The sequence below is a fragment of the Lissotriton vulgaris genome, chromosome 3_2 (assembly GCF_964263255.1).
Source record: "Lissotriton vulgaris chromosome 3_2, aLisVul1.2, whole genome shotgun sequence".
Lineage (NCBI taxonomy): Eukaryota > Metazoa > Chordata > Amphibia > Caudata > Salamandridae > Lissotriton > Lissotriton vulgaris.
The window spans coordinates 179586671-179606600 of NC_141690.1; the positions used below are offsets into that span (position 1 = coordinate 179586671).

Here is a 19930-nt window from a genome sequence, read left to right on the forward strand (position 1 = left end):
CGTGAGACAGCTTGTGAGTGGCTCCTGGTCTTCCTCAGCGTCGCCTGGTCCTCACAGCTGCAGTGAAAAGATCGTCGTCGTCTCTTCAGAACCTCCCGAAATTGGTGGGCATTGTGCTTCTGTGCCTCCTGGTCACCTCCTCTGCTTGCAGGTTCTTTCCTTCAATTATCTTCCCTTGGAATCCACCAGACACCTCCACTATCTTCTCCAGAAGCATCTTCATCGAGGTTGTCCATTTGGTATCAAACTTGTTGGAATCATACCCCAACACTGATTCCAGTGTCGGAAGGATAATCCCATGTACTGGGGCTCCCTAGGGCACGCCCCCTGTACTCCCGGTAACAGCCTTTCAGGGTCTGCCAGCAAGCTAGTGATGCTGTTGACCACAGACACAACTCGGCCCTCCTCCTGCTGAGCCAGGATCAAACAGGGAAGGGTATAACAATCGGTTTCCTGTCACACGGAGGTGTGACCACTTCCCAGAAAGGACTTCGTGTATTGGGTTGGGGTGGGGGCACTTACCAGCACCACCAGACTGCTTAGAGGGACACAGGTGCTGCTCTCCTTACATACTCTGATTTGAGCCAGTCAGGGACCCCTTGGGCCTTGCTATTGCGCGTAACTGGACAAAGGACAGGGGAGTATCATTCCTTCTGTCCAGCCCCTCCTTTGGAACTAGTGGTTCCAACCCTTACCTGAAGGTTTTTAAGGGCTCCCCTGTGGGTGGGTCATCAGATTCGTTGTGGGACCAGACTCAAGCCTGAAAGTACGTCACTTTCAACTGGGAAGACTCCTGCTGCTCCTGGTCTTGCTATTCTTCAAGACCTGTGGCCATTAAGGACATCTGGAAAAAAATCAGTTGGAGTGAAGGAGTTACCCCCTGCATCTCAGGGCATCGCTCCAAAGCTGACTGGTCTGTTGCTCCTGGTGTCCTATGGAATTCCCAAGGTCCAGCAACACATGTGGTGGTTCTGCAGCGCATTAGAGGCTTGGCCTGTCTTCTCACCAGTTTTGAGGACAGTATCCCTCGTCTGGGCTGCTGGGACCAAACCCCTGTACCCCGATTCAATTTGCCATTACAAAAGGCCTGTTGGCTCTGCGCTCCAGAGATCTTCGTGCTACAAGAAGCTCCAGCATCCAGTACCTTACTTCCTGAAGATCAAAGTTCTCCCTTCAGTCCTTGCATTGCGGGCCTCTGTCTATGGTGAGCTACCTGAGGTCCTCTTGCTAATCCTATTCCTTCGGCCTGTGGGTCCTCTTGAGAGTCTTCCTTGGCTTCAGTGAGCTTCCTTGCTTGCTCGGTGCCTGCTTTGACACTTCAGCTCTTAGTGAGTCCCTTGGACCTGGCTGGTCACAACGTTTGCTCCTTTTCGTCTTTCAAGTCAGTTGCGTCTACCAAGGCTTGCTGGTGCTCCGACCACCTAGTCACTGACATCTGGCGTGAGACAGCTTGTGAGTGGCTCCAGGTCTTCCTCAGCGTCGCCTGGTCCTCACAGCTGCAGTGACAAGATCATCGTCGTCTCTTCAGAACCTCCCAAAATTGGTGGGCATTGTGCTTCTGTGCCTCTTGGTCACCTCCTCTGCTTGCAGGTTCTTTCCTTCAAGTATCTTCTCTTGGATTCCACCAGACACCTCCACAGTCTTCTCGAGAAGCATCTTCATCGAGGTTGTCCATTGTTGTCTACAGCATGTTCTGACCTCAATTCACCCATATGGACCCAGCTTCCCTGGTGTAGGTAAACTACTTCCCGGGGAACCCATGGATGGGGGGGGGGGCTCTCCAACCTCCTGTCTTCCAAAGGGTTTCCTTGGGGTCCTCTGAGAAGGGTCCTTTTTCTTCAAAAGTGCGACTTCTCTATTGACTTCCAATAGGCACGTGGCTGTGTTTCCACTCTGCACACAGTCTCTGAGGGGTTTCTGGTTACTTACCATGGGTGGTTCCTTGTGTCGCAGGCTCCTCTGGGTCTTCTGGTCCAAGTCCCGTTCTCCATAGCAGTTCACTTTCCACTTTCCTAATACATCGTTTAATCTCCCCTGGAGACCACTGTATTTCATGCTCCTTACCTGATTGCTTTAGAAATATTTATGTGTAGTGTGTTAATATCTCTAGGTAGGAGATATATCACTGTGATTAGTGATTGCGTTGTATAAAATAGACTTATTTTTGCTATATACTGTGTGGTTTTCTTGCAGCTAAAGATTAAACTGGTAAAACACGCTTCTTAACACTCCTTCAAGATAAGCCTGAAGGCTGCTCTCTGCAGCTACCACTGTGGAGAGCAGCTTTTGAAAACTTTCTCAAAGACCCCTAAAATCACCATAAGGGTTGACTGGATTAGTGCAAGATGCAGTACTTGAAGAAGTGTGCACCATATACTAAGCCAGCCTCCTAGGCCATCCACGTCTGCCTTACTCCCACGTCTCCCATCAAGTAACTGGATGACAAGAGCAAAGTTTGCTCTATCTATTCCACTCTCGAGCCTGTCACTGTACATTGTGAGAATTGAGAAGAGCTCATATACCATTCCATGGGTGCTCAAATCATCTACTACTTTCCTTGTATTCCCACTACAAATTACATTCTTAGCAGATTTTACACCCCACCAGCTTCAAAGATCACAACCAGCTGCTGCTGATGCACACCAAGAAATGCCTGCATCTTAGGCCTGCCCAAAGACCTGCCCTAAGCTGTTGTATGTCAGAATATCGAGGGCAGAAATATCGTCCTTCAAAGATATAATGGTAAAAACATATTTTTTCTAACTCTATATCTGTGTACCTTAAAGATATATATACTATCATAGTACATGAATGTGGAGGTGAGTATAGTAAATGTATATTTACTTTTATAAATTAACCGTCAAAATAATTTGGTAGTTGATATTCGAGTCACAATATTTTTGAAGGACAATATATTTAATACTGGTCTTGCAGTATTATAGACACTCTTACCACTACTTTTTATCCGGTACCCCTTCCACACTGCTCCCCTAACCTAAATTTCAAGTGCATCCGCACTTCTTATTTTGTAATTAAAGCATAGGGTGCAGCAACCACTTCCTGATCAGAGGAAACTGTGCAACCAAACGATACAGCACTAACGACCATAGCCAATTTTAATGAGAGGCAATCAAATTGGGGAGAAGGTGTGGCTTAACAGCTAGGGCAGCCGACTTTGAAGCTGGGGAACCAGGTTCGAGTCTGGCAGGAAGAACAAACATCCTGTGATTCTGGGCAAATCACTTCATCTCCCCGTGCCCAAACAATTAATATGTCCATCTGTAATGCAACCGGTGCTCATGTAAAGTGCTCTGATACCTTCGGGTCGAGTTTGCGCTATATTAAACTACAAAATAAAGAAATAAATATTCTCAAGTTGAGGCAAAAAAATGTAATGAGTATCTGAACTCTACTGCCTTCTTGACAGCAATGACTGCCAAATGATATGTCATTTATTCGCACATCATAGAGTACAAGTAAGGTACTGTCCTAATTTTTCACTTTTAACTTCAGTATTAACTGTGGCTTACTGTGAAATTCCTCTGAGGTTGGATAGCAGATATTCACTGATTATCGGAATGAGTTGCTTCGCTGTTTCATCAAGCAGGTCGCACTCCAAGACATACAGGATTCCATGCAGGGCCCCAATACGGCTGGGCATATGTGTACTTTTCAACGTTGTTTCTAGCAGTCGACTTACTGGTTCTGCCACAGCCTTATCCTAAAGTTCAGATACAAATAAAAGAAAACAGAAGTCAAAAGTAATATCATTTATATTTTGACAATCAGTTGCACCACCTTGTAAGAAGATGGCTTTTTCTGTGGTAGTGCTAATATAAGGGAAAACCATGCAAAAAGTACACATGACCCTTATTGGTTTATGGGGCTTAAATTAATAATCCCAACTGCTCTATTTCTGGTAGTGCGGTCAAGCACATTAGGCTTATAATAGGGTAGAGTTAAGCATTTGTTATACACACAGAGTTAATTAATGAGACACATTCTCAAGAAGAAACTCGAGACCAGTTTAGAAACATAACACAGATTTGTATATAATTTTAGACACCAAGATCTTCGGGATCAGATAAGTACTTTAGACGTTATAGATTTCTACAGGTAAAACAGTAGAAAATCACAGCTGCCAGATTTGAGGCATGAGCCTTGAACGCAGTAAGGTTATCCTATGGGAGGAAAAGAAATGTACTGCATAGGGATAAATGCAAACTGTTGTAGAAGGTATCCTTTAGGGGTTAAGGTACTTAGAGTCCAAACTAACACCAGCAGTTCGGGTCGCACTGCCCTGGGGTGCAGAGGTGCTGGTCACATTAGTAGCCTTGGGTGATATGCGGTAAAGTTTGAAGTGACTTGTAAAAACAACTGAGTCTGCAACTGGGGTCTTGGGGACCGGTCAGAGGTGCTGGCTGGCCACATAGGGTTGGAGGCGCTCACAGTTTTTAAGGTACCTGCAGAGGAGGGAGAAGAAACACAGCAGGGCCATTCTCTAAGTGGAGCTCGTCTCTCCTCAAGTCCCTTGACGTATAGGTATGTTTTTGTGACTGTGGTCTTCAGACTGAACACAAAAAAGCCTTGGTGGGTGCAAGTGCTCTGGTAGTCTATGTATTGGAACAGGGAAGTCCTAGAGGGTGTAGAATCTCGAAACATGGCAGAGAGATGGGGTTGACCTCCTAGAGCCTCAGGAACCTCCTCCTCTCATTCTCCCCCTTTGGTGGGTCAGATGGCCAACAACACAAGGTACCAGGTAGATGCTTCCGGTGTCTGCAAATGCAGAGGATGGTTTCTCCACCCCAAGGGAGTTGCTGCCTTGTTGCTAAAGTTGCTGGATGGTTCTCCACAGCTTTGGGAGGAGGCACAGCTTCTGGACAGTTTGGTGCAATTGTCGAAGTTCCAGCAGCAAAGCAAGGTTTGGCGGCAAATAGTGGTAAAGACGTCAGTTATTGTGGAGACTGCTCTTGTTTGTCCTTCCTTCGGTTCCCAGTAGACAAATCGGAGTTCCTGGTTAAGGGCGCCATCTAAATGCTGAATTTAGGAGTGTTAAGGTGAGTGTAGGGTAGTAGCCAATGGGCTACCTATCTCTGGGGTGATTACACACCCTATATGACCACATCCTGTGGAGGTTGCCCGCCTTCGGGGTTTGCCTAGCCTGATACTGCAACATGCCGACTGACTAGCTAATTCTCCTGTAAGCTCTGATGCCAAATGGGCCCCTGGGCAGGAGGTGGCAGTCTTGAGGAAGTCGGGCCACATATCAAAAGCGACAGAGGCTTTGAAGTCTTTAGTCTTGATATGCTAAATGACTAGTCATCCTGCTGGAAGAGGTGTAAACACCTCCTCCCAGAGCAGGCATTGTTCCTGTCCTCAGAGAAATGGGTCTCCCAGGAAGAGCGTCAAAAACTCATCTGTGGTGCCAGGAACGAAGATACCAGTCAGCCAGCACACTAAAAAGGATTAGGTTTTCAGGGGGTACCTGCACACTACCCAGTTACTCATTGGGGATCTCTTCTCTCCGGTTGACTTTTGGTTTCTCCAAAACACTCAAACCTCCCGTCTATTCTAGAAGTGACGGCCTTTATTTGGTACATGAGTTCCAGAAAGTCATCGCCCATGGAATGCCTTCCAGGAATTTGCTGCAACCTTACTTAACTGAAAACAATTTGCAGAGCAATAGGGTAGAAGTGTCCCGTAACAGAGGGTCTGTGCCTGTGCAATGATTCAACTTCACCAATTCCGGTCACTAATGTTCTTAACCTACGCCTTGTATCCCCCTAAAGCCTTTGATAAGTCAAACCAAGAAGTCTGAGATCGATTACTGCAGCTCCAGTCCAGTTTTCCCTACTACCAAGACCTTTCAACTAACTCCACCACTTCTATATGGCTAGCCATGCTCCTCTGTGCAGATGCAAATAGCTTGCTGACAGACTGGCCAGAAAAGTAGGGTGGTCCAACAGTGGTTAAGGAGGCACAACCATCATCCTCAACCTGTACCTATGTGTTCATATGACAAGATTATGTTATATTGTTTTGTGATGAGAGTTTACGTTTCTACTGACTTTGTGAGAAAAGGTTTGTATTCTTACTCTTTCTTCACCTCCCCACTCACTGAAGATGTGCTGAAAGTTATCACAATGACAGGCGAGTCTCACTACTTATGGCTAATCTGTAGGAGTATATGGTAATGAGGTGCTGGTTATCCCTAAAGTGTGTTGTTGTAGGGGTGTGGTGCACCTATCAGTGTTGTCAGCTATGTTTACTGATCTGTGGTGTTGAGTCAGCTGTGTTTGTGTTCCCTCCTATGGAGTGATACAGAAAGTAATGGAGTGGTTATGATGTATAAATATGAGATGTGATTCGGCCAAAAATTCTTGATATATTATGACTTTGCATTGTAATGCTGAATTTTGTGATGCTGAGTAGGGGACTGTGTCTGTTCGTGTTGTATGGTGTTATGTATCAAGGAGAGACACAGCAAGTTGGTCTGTTTGAATGGGTGGCAAAGTGGAGTGATGTATGGTGTAGTAAATGGTAAGGTGTGCTGCTACATGAAAATTCACAGAAACAACGGCGGACTCCCGGTGCCGCACTAGCCTTGCACAAATTGCTCAAATTAGAGTCTAGAAATTTGGTAAATTGATAGGTGTGCACAATCTACTCCTGCACCTGCCGTTGAAGGGTGCAACCCGCCTAGGCCTGGAACAAACGTAGAATAAACAATGGAGTGGTGCACTCCCCAGGTGAAGAAGTGTCTAATAAGGAAGCTTAATCAGTGTCTTCGTGGGTATCAACTTTATTTAAATACATCCAAAGAGGCAAGCAAACATCAGCCAACGTGTTTCGTTCGTGTTTAGAACTTAGCCAGGGAGGTTGTCGTGTTTTCGAAAGTATAACGTTCGTCAGTGAAAAGGATCCAAATTGACCTGAGCAAGTGGACGATCAGCATGCCAAGGCAGCCTCCATGATAAGGGCTTTCAGTCAATAATCTGCCGCGTAAGTCTGGACGTGTCGGCACTGCTGCTACATGATCTGATTTAATGTGATCCAGCCTGGTGTTTTGTGTACTACAGCACAAGTTACTTACCTTCGGTAACGATATATCTGTAAGAATCAGTAGTAAGTGTTAGATTCCTTACCTTAGAAGATCCCCAGGCATCAGGCTGGATCTGAAAAGTTTTCGTCAGCAGTACCCTTGCGCGTCCTTCTTCAGCACCAGGATGACGTTGTCGGAGTACTTAGACACCGCCCTCGTGCGCTGATGTCAGTTCTGTACATAGCAGAAACGCAGAGCCATGATAAAAACCAACACTGGTGCCATGAAACTAGGGCCCTGAAAGGGATGACCTTAACCCTAGATATCGGTTCACAGAAGAGGGAGGATGGGTGGGGCGGTAAGGAATCTAACACTAACTACTATTTCTTACAGATATATTGTTACCGAAGGTAAGTAACTTATGCATCTAAAAGAAACAGGTTAGTGTCAGATTCCTTACCTTAGAATAGATACCCCAGCAATACCACCCCCGGTGGAGGGTCTGCGAACCAAGATCACACCAAAAAGTCCTGGAGAACGAAACGGCCGAAAAAGCCATCTCTCTGGACTTGGCAGTCCAGGCAGTAGTGTTTAGCAAATGTGTGCAGCTAGGCCCACGTAGCTGCCTGACAGATGTCCTGCAAGGGGACTCCCCGACCCAGGGCAGTAGTAGCCGCCGTGGCCCGAGTGGAATGGGTGCGCAGCCCCACAGGAGGCTCCTTTTTCGCCAAGGAGTAGCAAACCTTGATTCACAAAACGAACCCAGGAAGAGATGGTCCGCTTGTGCACCGCACATACCTTCTTAGCACCCACGTAACCAACAAAGAGCTGGTCGTCCACCTGGAACTGGCGTGTGAGGTCTAAATAGAAGGAAAGCGCACATTTTTGGTCCAGACAGTGGAGCCCCTCTTGCTCTTTCGAGGGATGCTGAGGCGCAAAGAAGGTGGGCAAGGTGATGGACTGCCCGATATGAAAGGCTGTAACCACCTTCGGCAGGAAAGAAGGACGAGTCCTCAGAACAACTTTGTCCGGATGGAAAGAAAGGAAAGGAGGTTTAGAAGATAGAGCCTGGAGCTTACTCACTCTCCTGGCAGAGGTGATGGCAACCAGGAATGCAGTTAGAAGACGTAGAGGACATTTATGAAGTGGCTCAAAGGGAGCGCACATCAGATAAGTCAGTACCAGGTTCAAGTCCCACAGAGGCATCACGAAAGGAACCGGAGGAAACATGTGTGTGATGCCTTTCAAGAATCTATTTACAACAGGGGACTTGATAAGAGAAGGTTGATCAGGAAGCCTGAAGAAGGCTGAAATGGCCGAGAAGTAGCCTTTGATAGTGCCCAGAGCAGAGCCCTGCTGGGCAAGAGAAAGAACGAAGAGGAGACCTCTGAAAGGGGGGCAGAGAGTGGATCCACAGTCTTTGGGGTGCACCATGCCACAAATTTGTTCCACCTGCAGGCGTATACCGATTTTGTGGATGGACGCTTGGCTGCCAGAATCACATCACAGACTTCAGGAGGCAAGTCAAATGGCCTCAACTGTCGCCGCTCAATCTCCATGCATGTAGATGGAGACTGGACAGGTTCGGGTGGAGGACCGTTCACTGTTGCTGCGACAGTAGGTTCTCCTGAAGAGACAGACGAATTGGGGGATCGACTGACATGCTGAGTAGCTCGGGATACCAGTATCTTCGTGCCCAGTCCGGAGCCACAAGGATGACTAGTGCCCGGTCGCGCCTGATCTTCTTCAGCACTCTGGGCAGAAGTGGTATAGGCGGAAAGGCGTACAACAGACTGCAGCGCCACTCGTGACGAAAAGCATCTCCGAGTGAGTGCCGCCTTCGAAATTCCAACGCGCAGAACTGATGACATTGCGCATTCTCTTCAGTGGCGAATAGATCTAACCAAGGCTCTTCCCACTGCCGAAAGAGACCTGGCGCCACATCCGAGTTCAGACACCATTCATGATACATCATGCACCGGCGGCTGAGTTTGTCCACCATGGTGTTCAGGGAACCTGCCAGGTGTTGAACCACCAGGGTGACACTCTGGGGTTCCAGTTATGTCCAGAGGCGCAGAGCCTCCTGACAAAGGGTCCACGACCCCACCCCTCCCTGTTTGTTGCAGAACCACATGGCGGTGGTGTTGTCCAAAGAACACCTGCACTACACTTCCCCGGACAGAGGGAAGGAATGCCTTCAGTGCAAGACGGATCGCCCGCAGCTCCAGATTGATATGGAGCCGGGACTCCGCCGGAGACCAGAGGCATCTGATCTCCGCCTCTCCAATGTGGCCCCCCCATCCCAGGAGGGACGCATCCGTCACTACTAAGTGCTCCAGTTGGGGTAGGGAGAGGGATCTGCCGCTGACTCAATCGTGGTTCGTGAGCCACCACTGCAACTGACTCGCAGTGCCCTCCGAGATCAGGACATGGTCGGACAGGTTGCCCTGATGCTGTGCCCACTGAAACTCCAGGTCCCACTGCAAAGCTCGCATCTGCCACCTGGCGTGATGCACCAGAAGGATGCAGGAGGCCATCAGTCCCAGGAGCCGTAGCGTCAACCGGACTGATTAATGATGAAAGATTGGAATCTGAGCCTGAATATCCAGAACCCGCTGTTCGGGGGGATAAACCTGAAACTGCGCCTAGTCCAGAACCGCTCTTATGAAAAGGAGCTTCCGAGAGGGGCACAGGTGCGACTTCGGCACGTTGATGGAGAACCCCAGTGAGTTCAGGAGGTTGGCCATAGTCCTGAGGTGAGAGACGACTGTTTGGGGGTGAGCCCGCCTTCAACAACCAGTCGTCAAGATAGGGGAAGACTGAAACCCCTGATCTGCGCAAATGAGCTGCGACCACCGCCATCACTTTCGTGAACACCCAAGGGGCGCTGGTAAGGCCGAAGGGGAGCAGACTAAACTGAAAGTGCTCGTGGCCTACCGTGAACCACAGGTAGCGCCGGTGGGCCGGCAGGACGGGGATGTGGAAATATGCATCCTGCAAGTCCAACGCTACCATCCAGTCTCCCGGGTCTAGGGCAGCTAAGACCCGAGCTAAAGTCAGCATCTTGAACTTCTCCTTCCGGAGAAAGCCGTTGACGTTCCGGTGGTCCAAGATAGGGCATAGGCCTCATTTGCCCTTCTTGAATACCAGAAAGTAGTGGGAGTAGCAACCACTTCCTACTTCTGGCCCCGGAACGCGCTCAATGGCCCCCATGGCCAAGAGGGCCATAACTTCCTCCTGCAGAAGTTGCAAGTGATCCCCCGACATGCAGTGGTAATGCGGTGGCATGGCTGGAGGGGTCACCTCGAAGTGGAGGGAGTAGCCCCTTCGGACGATTTGTAGCGACCACCTGTCCGACTTGATGGAACGCTAGTGGAAGAGGTGATGGCGGACCCTGCCCCCCACTGACCTCAAATGGGCCGCAAAGCTCCGAATAGGAAGGCTCTGAGGCAGGTGCTTTGGGAGCAGATGTGGACTGACCTTGCCGTTGTCCCCCGGCACAGCAACAGCTATTACCACGTCCGCGTTGAGGCTGGTTCTGCGGCCTGTGACTGGCAGGACGTGTGGGGGGCCCCTTCCCTGGTCACGAAAGGGGCGAAAAGCAGAAGCTAGCTGGCGCTGGCGAGACAGGCCCAAGGACTTCGCCACAGCCCTGGAGTCCTTGAAATGCTTAAGCGCACTCGGTCTGCTTTGTCGCCAAAGAGGCGACGGCCATCGGAGGGCATGTCCATGAGCGTGGCCTGGACATCACCCGAGAAATTGGCGGACCTCCACCAGGCGTGGCGGCGAACAGCCACCTTCGTGGAAATCACCTTTCCCAGCAAGGCCGTTGTATCCAGTCCACACCTGATTGAGTAACGCACCGCATCCCGCCCCTCCACAAGGGCTTGGGCGAGCTGGGCCTGGGCCTCCTCTGGGCACTGGGGCAGCACTTCAGCAACCGTGTCCCACAAAGAGTGGGTATAACAGCCCAAAAGGCAAGCGGTGTTGATAGACCACAACCCCAAACTCAATGAGGAGAACAGTTTCTTACCAAACTGATCAAACCTTTTGGATTCCCGATCCGGGGGAGCAGTCGGGAATGCGGTCTGGGACATAGATGCCTGGATCACCAGGCTCTCGGGGGTGGGGTGCACGGACAGAAAGCTAGGGTCGCCCGGAGCCGGGCGGTGGTGTCGGGCCACGTTCCGATCCACAGGGGGCACTGAGGAGGGCTTGGACCAGGTGCCCATCAGAACGTCCGTGAGGGCCTCATTGAACGGCAGTAGAGGCTCCTAGGAGCTTACTGGTGGCTGAAGCATCTCAGTGAGGTTAGTCCTCATGGCACAACAGGGAGCTCAAGAGCCAAGGCCTTGGCAGCCCTGCGCAACACCACACCATAAGTAGCACCCTCCTCCGTAGCCATGGATGGAAAAGAGATGAATCCAGTGTCAGGCGAAGTATCCAAACCACTGGCCTTCCCATGCTCATCTGCCTAGTCCTGGCTCAACTGGCAATGCTGTGCCAGAGGGTCCTCAGACCCCTCCCAGTCCTCCCCTTCATCTGTGTCCTGGTAAACAGGCTGGAATGACGGAGCCGGGTTGTAGGTGAAGGCCTCACCCATCGACGCCGGAGACGGCGCCGAGCTGAGGCTTCCCAAGCCGGACCCGCACTGAAACTGGGGCGGATGTCGTCCGAGGGCGGCGCCGGGAGCGACACCATTGGGGTCGGCGCCAGCGGAGGAGTCGTAAGGCAACTGGTGTCGACCGGGATCCAAGCACACATCCCACGGGGCCGGCGGCGTCAGGACCGAAGTAGACGACGGCGCCGGTTCCGAAGCACCTGACGGCGCCGGGACCAGAGCCACCGGCCCACCAAGGCCCCAAGTCGGATCGTCAGGGCCCGAAAGGGCACCGGGAGGCCACGACGGATGGGAGTGAGTCCTCATGGCAATGAGGAAATCACGAATCTCCTCCGGCGTCGCTCGCAGGCCAGGGACCAGAGAGTATGGGCGTGGGAGCGGCGCCTGCGGCTCCGACGGAGCCGCGCGGGCGGTGTCGCCCGTACCCTCCGCCTCGTCGCGCGAGGGGAGTCTGAAGATCGTTGTCGCCTCTTTGACTTCTTTGAATGCCTCGACTTACCGGAGGACTTGGAGCCCGACGAGTGATGGTGATGACTCGACCAGCGAGGACTGCGGCTCTGTGACCGGTCCCTCGACTTCCTCCTCGACCGGGACCTCGGGCGGCACGGAGCCGACTGCCGTATCTCGAGTAGCTTGCGGGACCGCTCCCGCCTAGCTTTCTGGTTTACTGAGCTTTCAAGAGGGGAGCAGAGTACAGTGGTATTTGGGATCCAATATGGTTTTCAAATGGTGTGGTGATATGTGGGTCAGTGTGATGAGGCTGTGGTGTGTGAAGGAAGGTATCCTTTTTGGCATGTGCACTCAGTTCTTGCCCAATAGGTTCCTAGTGCCTGTGTTCTTTTCCAAAACTGTATCTTTGTTTCCAAAATTGGCACACCTCTGGCTCACATATAAGTCCCTTCTGAAATGTATCATTGGTACCAAGGGCCTTGTGACCGGAGAGGGTCTCTAAGGGCTGCAGCATGCATTATGCCACCCTAAAAGGCCCCTCACCAAACACAGGCATACTGTTGCAACAGCCTGCGTGTTTTGATACAGATAAAAGAGAAGAGCCGCCCTGGCACACATCCCTGTGTGCCAGGCCTACCAGCACTGCAAGCGGCACAGGTTAGTCACAGCAGGCTTTACAGCCCCAAGGCAGAGTGTACTATTCCTCATTTGAGGGCATAACTGCATGAGCAGATATACTCTACAGTGTCTTAGTCCATTCTTAGACATTATAAGTGCACACTGAAGACAGACTGAGTACATGGGCTGGGAGCTTGTCTCGGTACTAAATGTAGGAAGGTACCTCCTGACTATGGTTGCCCCCAACTTTTTGCCCTGTGTTTTAGCTGGTTTTTGACATAGTCGACCTGGGGCCCTGCCAATCAGGACCCCAGGCCTACTGCTCTCTCTTTAAAATGGATTCCATGTACCCTAGGTACATTTCCAATTGGGACTGGGCCACCTTATCAGACCCTGTAACTCAGGGCATAGGTGTACCCAGGGCCTACCAGGGGCTGAAGCATGTATTATGCCACCCCTGGCTGGCCTCCTAAATTTGACACAACTGGCTGCATGACAGCTGGGGCAAAGTCGTGTAATCACCCTTTGCTGTAGATATAGTATACCTATATCTAACCCTAAAATGGACACACAGATTCCTATCAGTCACTCCTATGGCAGGCCTTAACAATCCTGAGGGCAGAGTGCTTGGAATCGTGTGAGATGGTGCTCTGGCATGAGCTGAGCCCATTTGCAGCTTGCGGAATCAAGTCCTAATAGCTGTTCCATGATATCGCATACCATATACTCTTAAGTGCATTATAATCCTCGCGGTTAAATGCTATCTTTGGTATTGCTTTATCAAAACATGTCGAGTAAGGTGTCATACGAATTGGAATACTAACCCCTCGCCAATTCTGGCGACGGGGTTAGCATTCCACCCTTCTAGAGGGACACGACATGTATGTAACTGTGAACCCCGGTTAAAGTTAAACGAAGCCTCAGCTCCACAAAATGGATGCTGCCACCACAGACACGAGTCTGACCCCCTGCAGCTGGGAGACCTTCCAGCGAGGGGAGCCTGGACAAAGGGTTTCCTGTCAGGGGCGGTGCTAGCACCGTCCCAGACATGGTTTTGTGTATCCTGGGTAGGCAGGGCTTTACAGGAAGGTGACTGCTGAGTGGCACCCCGGTGCTCACTACGCATAGGCCAGTCTGAACCAGTTCCAGGGGCACACCAGACCCTGGCCTGGGGAAGTCCGGCATGGGAGAGGGGTGTAACCACCCCCCTCCTAGTCCCACCCATAGGCAGGACCTAGTCACCGGGTCAGCCCCCTTTTTTAGTATAAAGATAGGAGCGGGCCCCCTGTTAAAATTAGATCATCTTTGGAATCAAGACACGACTTTCTGCGAAAGACATCAAGATTTCCTTCTTCAAGATTCTCCCTTGTGGCTAAGGAGTAGTCACCCTGCATCAAGCGGGCACCATCCTAAGAACACTGCGGTCTGCTGCAAGTCCTTCTTCACGAATCCGACGACCCAGCTCGACGAGACCCGGCTTCCCTGGCACCTCTGACCTCTACTCACCTCTACAGCAAAGCTGAGAACTGTGAGTGCGACGAGACCTCGAGGGACCGACGATCGCCAAGACTGCACGACTTCTTTGTAACAAGCCCACCGTGTGCTCCACTGGTGCGTGCTTTGGGGTCCGAGAAGCCCCAACCCTGAGCAGCTCCAGCACCGAAGATCAGCCCTCCAGCATCTCCACGATCTGCGTGGGGCCCTTCTGCTTTTGCGTGCTCACCGCGCTGTGTGGCTACTAGCCGGCTGGCTTGTGGCCTTCTTCACGACGCCCGACGACATCACTGCTGCTGGTCTGGTTGCTCCAGACTGGCCCTTGCTTCCTTCTTCAAGAGAAGCACCCCGGACCCTCCTGGTCCACTCCAGACGCCATTTTGAGTCCACCGCGTGGGCTTGAATTTGCCAAGGCTTTGTTGCCCAATCCTGGGTCCAGCGACGCCGACAGCTTCAATCTTCGTGGGACAGCTCGCTCCTCCATCCTGGTCACCGACAACGCCTCCTGGTCCGTGAGATCTGCGAGCACAGCGTCACCCACTCACCTAGTCGAGGTGACTACCATCCGGTGCCCTCCTGGTGCCACCTGACTACTGGCTAGTAGTCTCGAACTTGGTCCCCTCTGCTTTCAGGTGTCATCTTCCTTCGATCCAGGCTTGGATCCATCGAACTTTCTTCACTGGTCGCCTGCCAGCAACTTCTTTCTTCCAGCCTCCTGGTCCGTCTACGAGGATTCCCGACGTCTTTTGAGACCTATGCAGCTGCAGCCCCTGGGCTAGGTAACTTCGGCATTTCGGTGCCCCAGCATAGCCTCACTATCCAAGGGTCAGAATCCACTTTCGTTTTCCTCCTACCAGGTCGGGTTCGCCCGAGAACACTAACTTTGTCATTACTAGCTACCATAGACTTTGTCCCGCATCCCGTGTGAGAGTGCACACTCTGCACCCGAGTCCCCTAGGCCTCCTAGAAGTAATCTGAAGATTCTATAGTCAAGAGCTAGCGATTCCAAAGCCTATTAGTACTGTACTTACCTGCTAGTAATTTCGCATTCCACTTCCAGAGTATATGGTTTTCCGTGCCCCTCGGGCATTTGTATATACTGTGCTAACTTAAGTATTTTCGTAAGAGTTTTGTTTTGTGCTTAGTGCCCTGTCCTCATAAAGAGTACAGGGCTGTTGTGATTCTTAATAAATATCTTGTTTATTTTCATAACACTTGTGTGGTGTCCTTTCACTTGGTGTTCAAGGGGTATATGTGTGGTATAACAGCTGGCTTAACACGCCCTCTCGAGTCTTTAGCCTTAGACTGCTCGTATCCACGCTACTAGGATAGCTGGTCTAGAAGGTTGACTTACAACCAATCATCAATAAGGGTTGCTGGACTGATACATAGTGTTCACTAGAATAGTGAGCACTGCATATCAGGCCACCTTCTCACATTGGTGGGCAGCGGTTGGGATTTGAGCTTGCTGTTGTTTTACCACACGTATCCTAAGAATATCTTGTTGAAAGATCACATAAGTACTGTTCGGTACATATAACTTAGCTTAGAATACTCTGAGTTCTACCGAAACAGCTGTTGCAGCTCCTCAAGGCTTAGCACACCTTGGCTGCAACTCCTAGCAAGGGATCAGTAGGCAAACACATAGTGTAGGTAGGTGCATCACTTACACCACACTAGAAACAGTATGTCAGACAAAGGAGGAAACTCTGAGTCTCCCCTTGTGTCAGTGGACCCTCCACAGGTCCTCCCTTCCAGATATACTGTTCTTAGCTTCCATGAGTTACGACAGGTGTGTACCTCTAGGAAGATAAAACAGGGGTCTAACCCCACAACTTCCTTTCTGATTGGTCTCTTAGAGACTTATGATGCCAGAAAAGCTGAGAAACTTCTTAGCTCTTCTAATCCAGATGGAAGCATGCCTCCCCTTGAGGGAACCAGAGGAGACCCTGACCTAATCCACCTCTCAGCTGAGACTGAAGAGGGGGAGGAGGATGAGGATCCCTCTGGGGATGAGGCAGATAAGGGACAGGTAGAAGTCAGCAGACTAACCAGGTCCAACTTAAGCAGACATGAGATTGGTACTGGGGGACCCCTGGGGCCACTCTCAGGTCAGCTTAACATTGGGAATGGACGAGCCAGATCTCTATCAAGAGGTTCTGGCTGATCTATTCAAACCAATGGCTCTCACAACTCTTCTCACAGAGGGATGACTTCCCCTCAGAGGAGAGTGTATGAAGCTAAAGAAAGGGCAGTCAATCTGAGGATTGAAAGGGAAGAACTTGCCCTAGCCAAAGAGAGGCTTGCCTTTGCTAGAGAGCAACAGTTAAGTGGGGTAGTCCCCACTGGTGGCAGCAATATACCTAGCAATAGGGAAAGGAGTTTTGATACAAAACACCTTACAACCAATCATCAATAAGGGTTGCTGGACTGATACATAGTGTTCACTAGAATAGTGAGCACTGCATATCAGGCCACCTTCTCACACTAAACATCTCAGCTTTATAAACCCACACGGATGCCAGTGTTGGATGTATTAAGAAATTCACCCAGGGGACACCTCAGAGGTAACCCTGATATCCGACCCACTTGCTAGTGTGTGCCTGACTGATTACCACCAGCCTGCTACCTCTATACATGTTTCTGACCTGCTGAGGTGGAAACCTTTTGCTCTCATGGGTCAGAAACAAAGCCTGCTCTGGGTGGAGGTGCTGCACACCTACACCCAAACAGGAACAGCATAGGAAGGCGACGAGCTTCAGAAGCTTCCCGTCCTTTGGTATGCTGACTAGGGCCTCTCTGGCTAGTGGAGATGCCTGCTTCCAGGACCAAGCCCCTTTTTTGGTGGCAGGTAGGCACGAAAATGAGTAAGCAAGAGAGGTGTGTCCCCTCTCAGCCAAGGCAACCCCTAAGGCGCCCTGAGCTGAAGTGATACTCCCTTCAGAATCCTTCATATTGTTTTGGAGGTCTCTAACCAATAGGGTGAGGTATATGCCCCCTTCCCAGAGGGAGTGGACATATACAAAGGGTGTAGGCACCCTGAAGGTAAGTAGCCCATCGGCTACTACCTTCTGACCCCGGTAACATCAGTTAGTACTTAAGGGCACACCTGAATCTTATTACTCAGATTAGCGTCGACCTACGAAGACGAGGACAAAGAAGAGCCGATACCTGCACGACATCCACTGACTGCGGTCACAGTCCTGCCAGCCTGTCTGTGAACTTCATATTTTGCACGCTTTCAATGCTTGTTCCGCAGATCAGTGACCTCTAAAACCCTGGAAGGACTGCATGCCTTCTATAAAGACTCCTGAGCTCCCATTGACAGCAGACCTGTCCAAAAGAAAACCAACTTTTAAAGACCAAAACTCTGCCTGCGAAATCGACGACTACCTCTGCACCCGACACCCACGGCCCGAGTCCCAGTGGCCCACCAGTCAGGCACAGGTTCTCCAGCATTTCTGAACAAGAGTCCACCGTGGACTGACCCCTGCCTGACTCAACATTGAGGCATGCAGCCTCTGCACGACGACCCACCCAATCACGACCTGCACCAGTAAGCTGTTTTCAGACGACAAAGGATACCCCTGCACCTGAAGCCCCGGGGTAGATCAAATGATGGTGTCCCAACGCTCCAGCACGTCCCAACGCTCCAGCACATCCCAACTTAATCGTCCAGCTGTAGGTGTCCTTCTATTAGCCTCCTCGCCTGAGCCTGCGGCCTTTTTCCGACTTTGAGATTCCCCATTGGTTTGCATTAGCCGCACAATGCTGTTGTAGTGTAGTTCCTATTTTCCCAATAGGCTCTGCGCATTGGAATAACAAATGATAGTTTAGACGTCGGACTGAGGTCGACTAGGTCTCTATTGAATATGTTAGACTTAATTTAGGTTTGCCAGCTAGCTCAGAGGTCACTAAAAACTTTCTCGAATGAACAGGGAGGCGTGAACTTTCCTGATTAGACAAGAAGGGATTCAGCTTCTGACAACCGCATAAACATGACAACTTTGCTCCCCCAGAATAAGGAGTATATCTCCAGAGTCGTGTGAAAACAATAGATAGCTATTTCACTCAGTCAATCATGCATACTTAGTTTCACCAGAGTGCAGAGAAATAGAGAGACTGGCGTTTTCAATAAAAGGTGTTATTTATTGAGCAGTCTTCTTTCTCTTGCAAGAGAAATGAATTGCCACAATTGCAATACTTGTTATAAAGTAAAGTGCGTACAGTAAAAGGAGTATTATGAAATAATACTGTAAAAGCATTGATATGGTTTCTGAACCATATGATACTTAAAAGGTGTAAAATATATACAGTTACATACAATGATAAAAGTTTGACTAAACGTACTCAACTGGTGCTTCTAAGATACGCCTACCCCGATGTACCCAACCTAAGCCTAGAACGTGGGAAGGAGTAAGTGAGCTGCAGTTTAAGTTAAGTTAGTTTTTGCCAAGAATCTGATTCAAGAATTGTCTAAGGATCTAATCAGCTCCGTACCTTGGTTTTAGAATGAAGGAGGTCTTGTATCTCGTTCTCAGGACTCGATCTCCCAGTAACCCGCGCAGGTGACGGGAAACACAGGAGCTGGATTTTCTCGGCAGGAGAAAAAGACAGCGTCTTTCTCAGTGCGTCAAATGGGAGGGACGGCTTCCTTCGGCACTCGCATCAGCTGGGCTTCGGATAAGTAGATAGCCGCTCTGCTCCAAACCACCGTGTGTTGCTTAAGCCCTTCGATGCTCATGACGAGCTCAGCTCGTCATGCAGTACACTGCTCGTGTGCTTATGACTAGCTGAGCTCGTCATGAACAATGGGTTTCAAAGCCTCTCAGCACAGAGGGGGAATTGCCTTAGCATTCAAGGTGTTAAGGAAAACGCTGGTACCTGGAAGGTGCCGTGTTTGACGTAAGCTTGGACATAAGACGTCAATAAAAGATGTCACTAAGACCTGGCCGTTCTTTCAGTGCTCGTAGGAGTTCTAGGACAAATCAAAACAAAAGCATGGAGAATTCCCAGGTTGCTGGAGGTTTGGTTTGTTGAAAGAATTCGTTGTGCTCTCTAGGAGTCTAAGGAAGTAGCCTTGCCGTATTTGGTTTGCATTGGCTATTATAAGGGTATGATTTGTTATAACCACATAAGGGCATAAATCGGGAATATTTATTTATGGTCATAGATAAGATCACAACAGTATTATGAAATAATACTGTAAAAGCATTGAGATGGTTTCTGAGCCATATGATACTTAAAAGGTATAAAATATATACAGTTACATACAATGATAAAAGTTTGACTAAACATACTCAACTGGTGCTTCTAAGATACGCCTACCCCGATGTACCTAACCTAAGCCTAGTACGTGGAAAGGAGTAACTGAGCTGCAGTTTAAGTTAAGTTAGTTTTTGCCAAGAATCTGATTCAAGAATTCTCTAAGGATCTAATCAGCTCCGTACCTTGGTTTTAGAATGAAGGAGGTCTTGTATCTCGCTCTCAGGACTCGATCTCCCAGTACCCCGCAGAGTGACTGGAAACACTGGAGCTGGATTTTCTCGGCAGGAGAAAAAGACAGCGTCTTTCTCAGTGCGTCAAATGGGAGGGTCGGCTTCCTTCGGCACTCGCATCAGCTGGGCTTTGGATAAGCAGATAGCCGCTCTGCTCCAAACCACCGTGTGTTGCTTAAGGCAAACGCTGGTATATTTATACCTGGA

The 19930-nt window shown here is 49.9% G+C and overlaps 1 protein-coding gene across 2 annotated transcripts in view; it reads right to left on the minus strand.

Moving 5' to 3' along the window:
• The window catches only part of HTT (huntingtin), a 2178328-nt gene that overhangs the window by 206174 nt on the left and 1952224 nt on the right, over positions 1 to 19930 (minus strand). For both annotated transcript variants that reach the window (XM_086964158.1, XM_086964157.1), the window contains one exon: positions 3531 to 3721. In XM_086964158.1, the coding sequence (XP_086820284.1) occupies positions 3531 to 3721 (191 nt within the window). The remainder of the gene's footprint in view (positions 1 to 3530; positions 3722 to 19930) is intronic.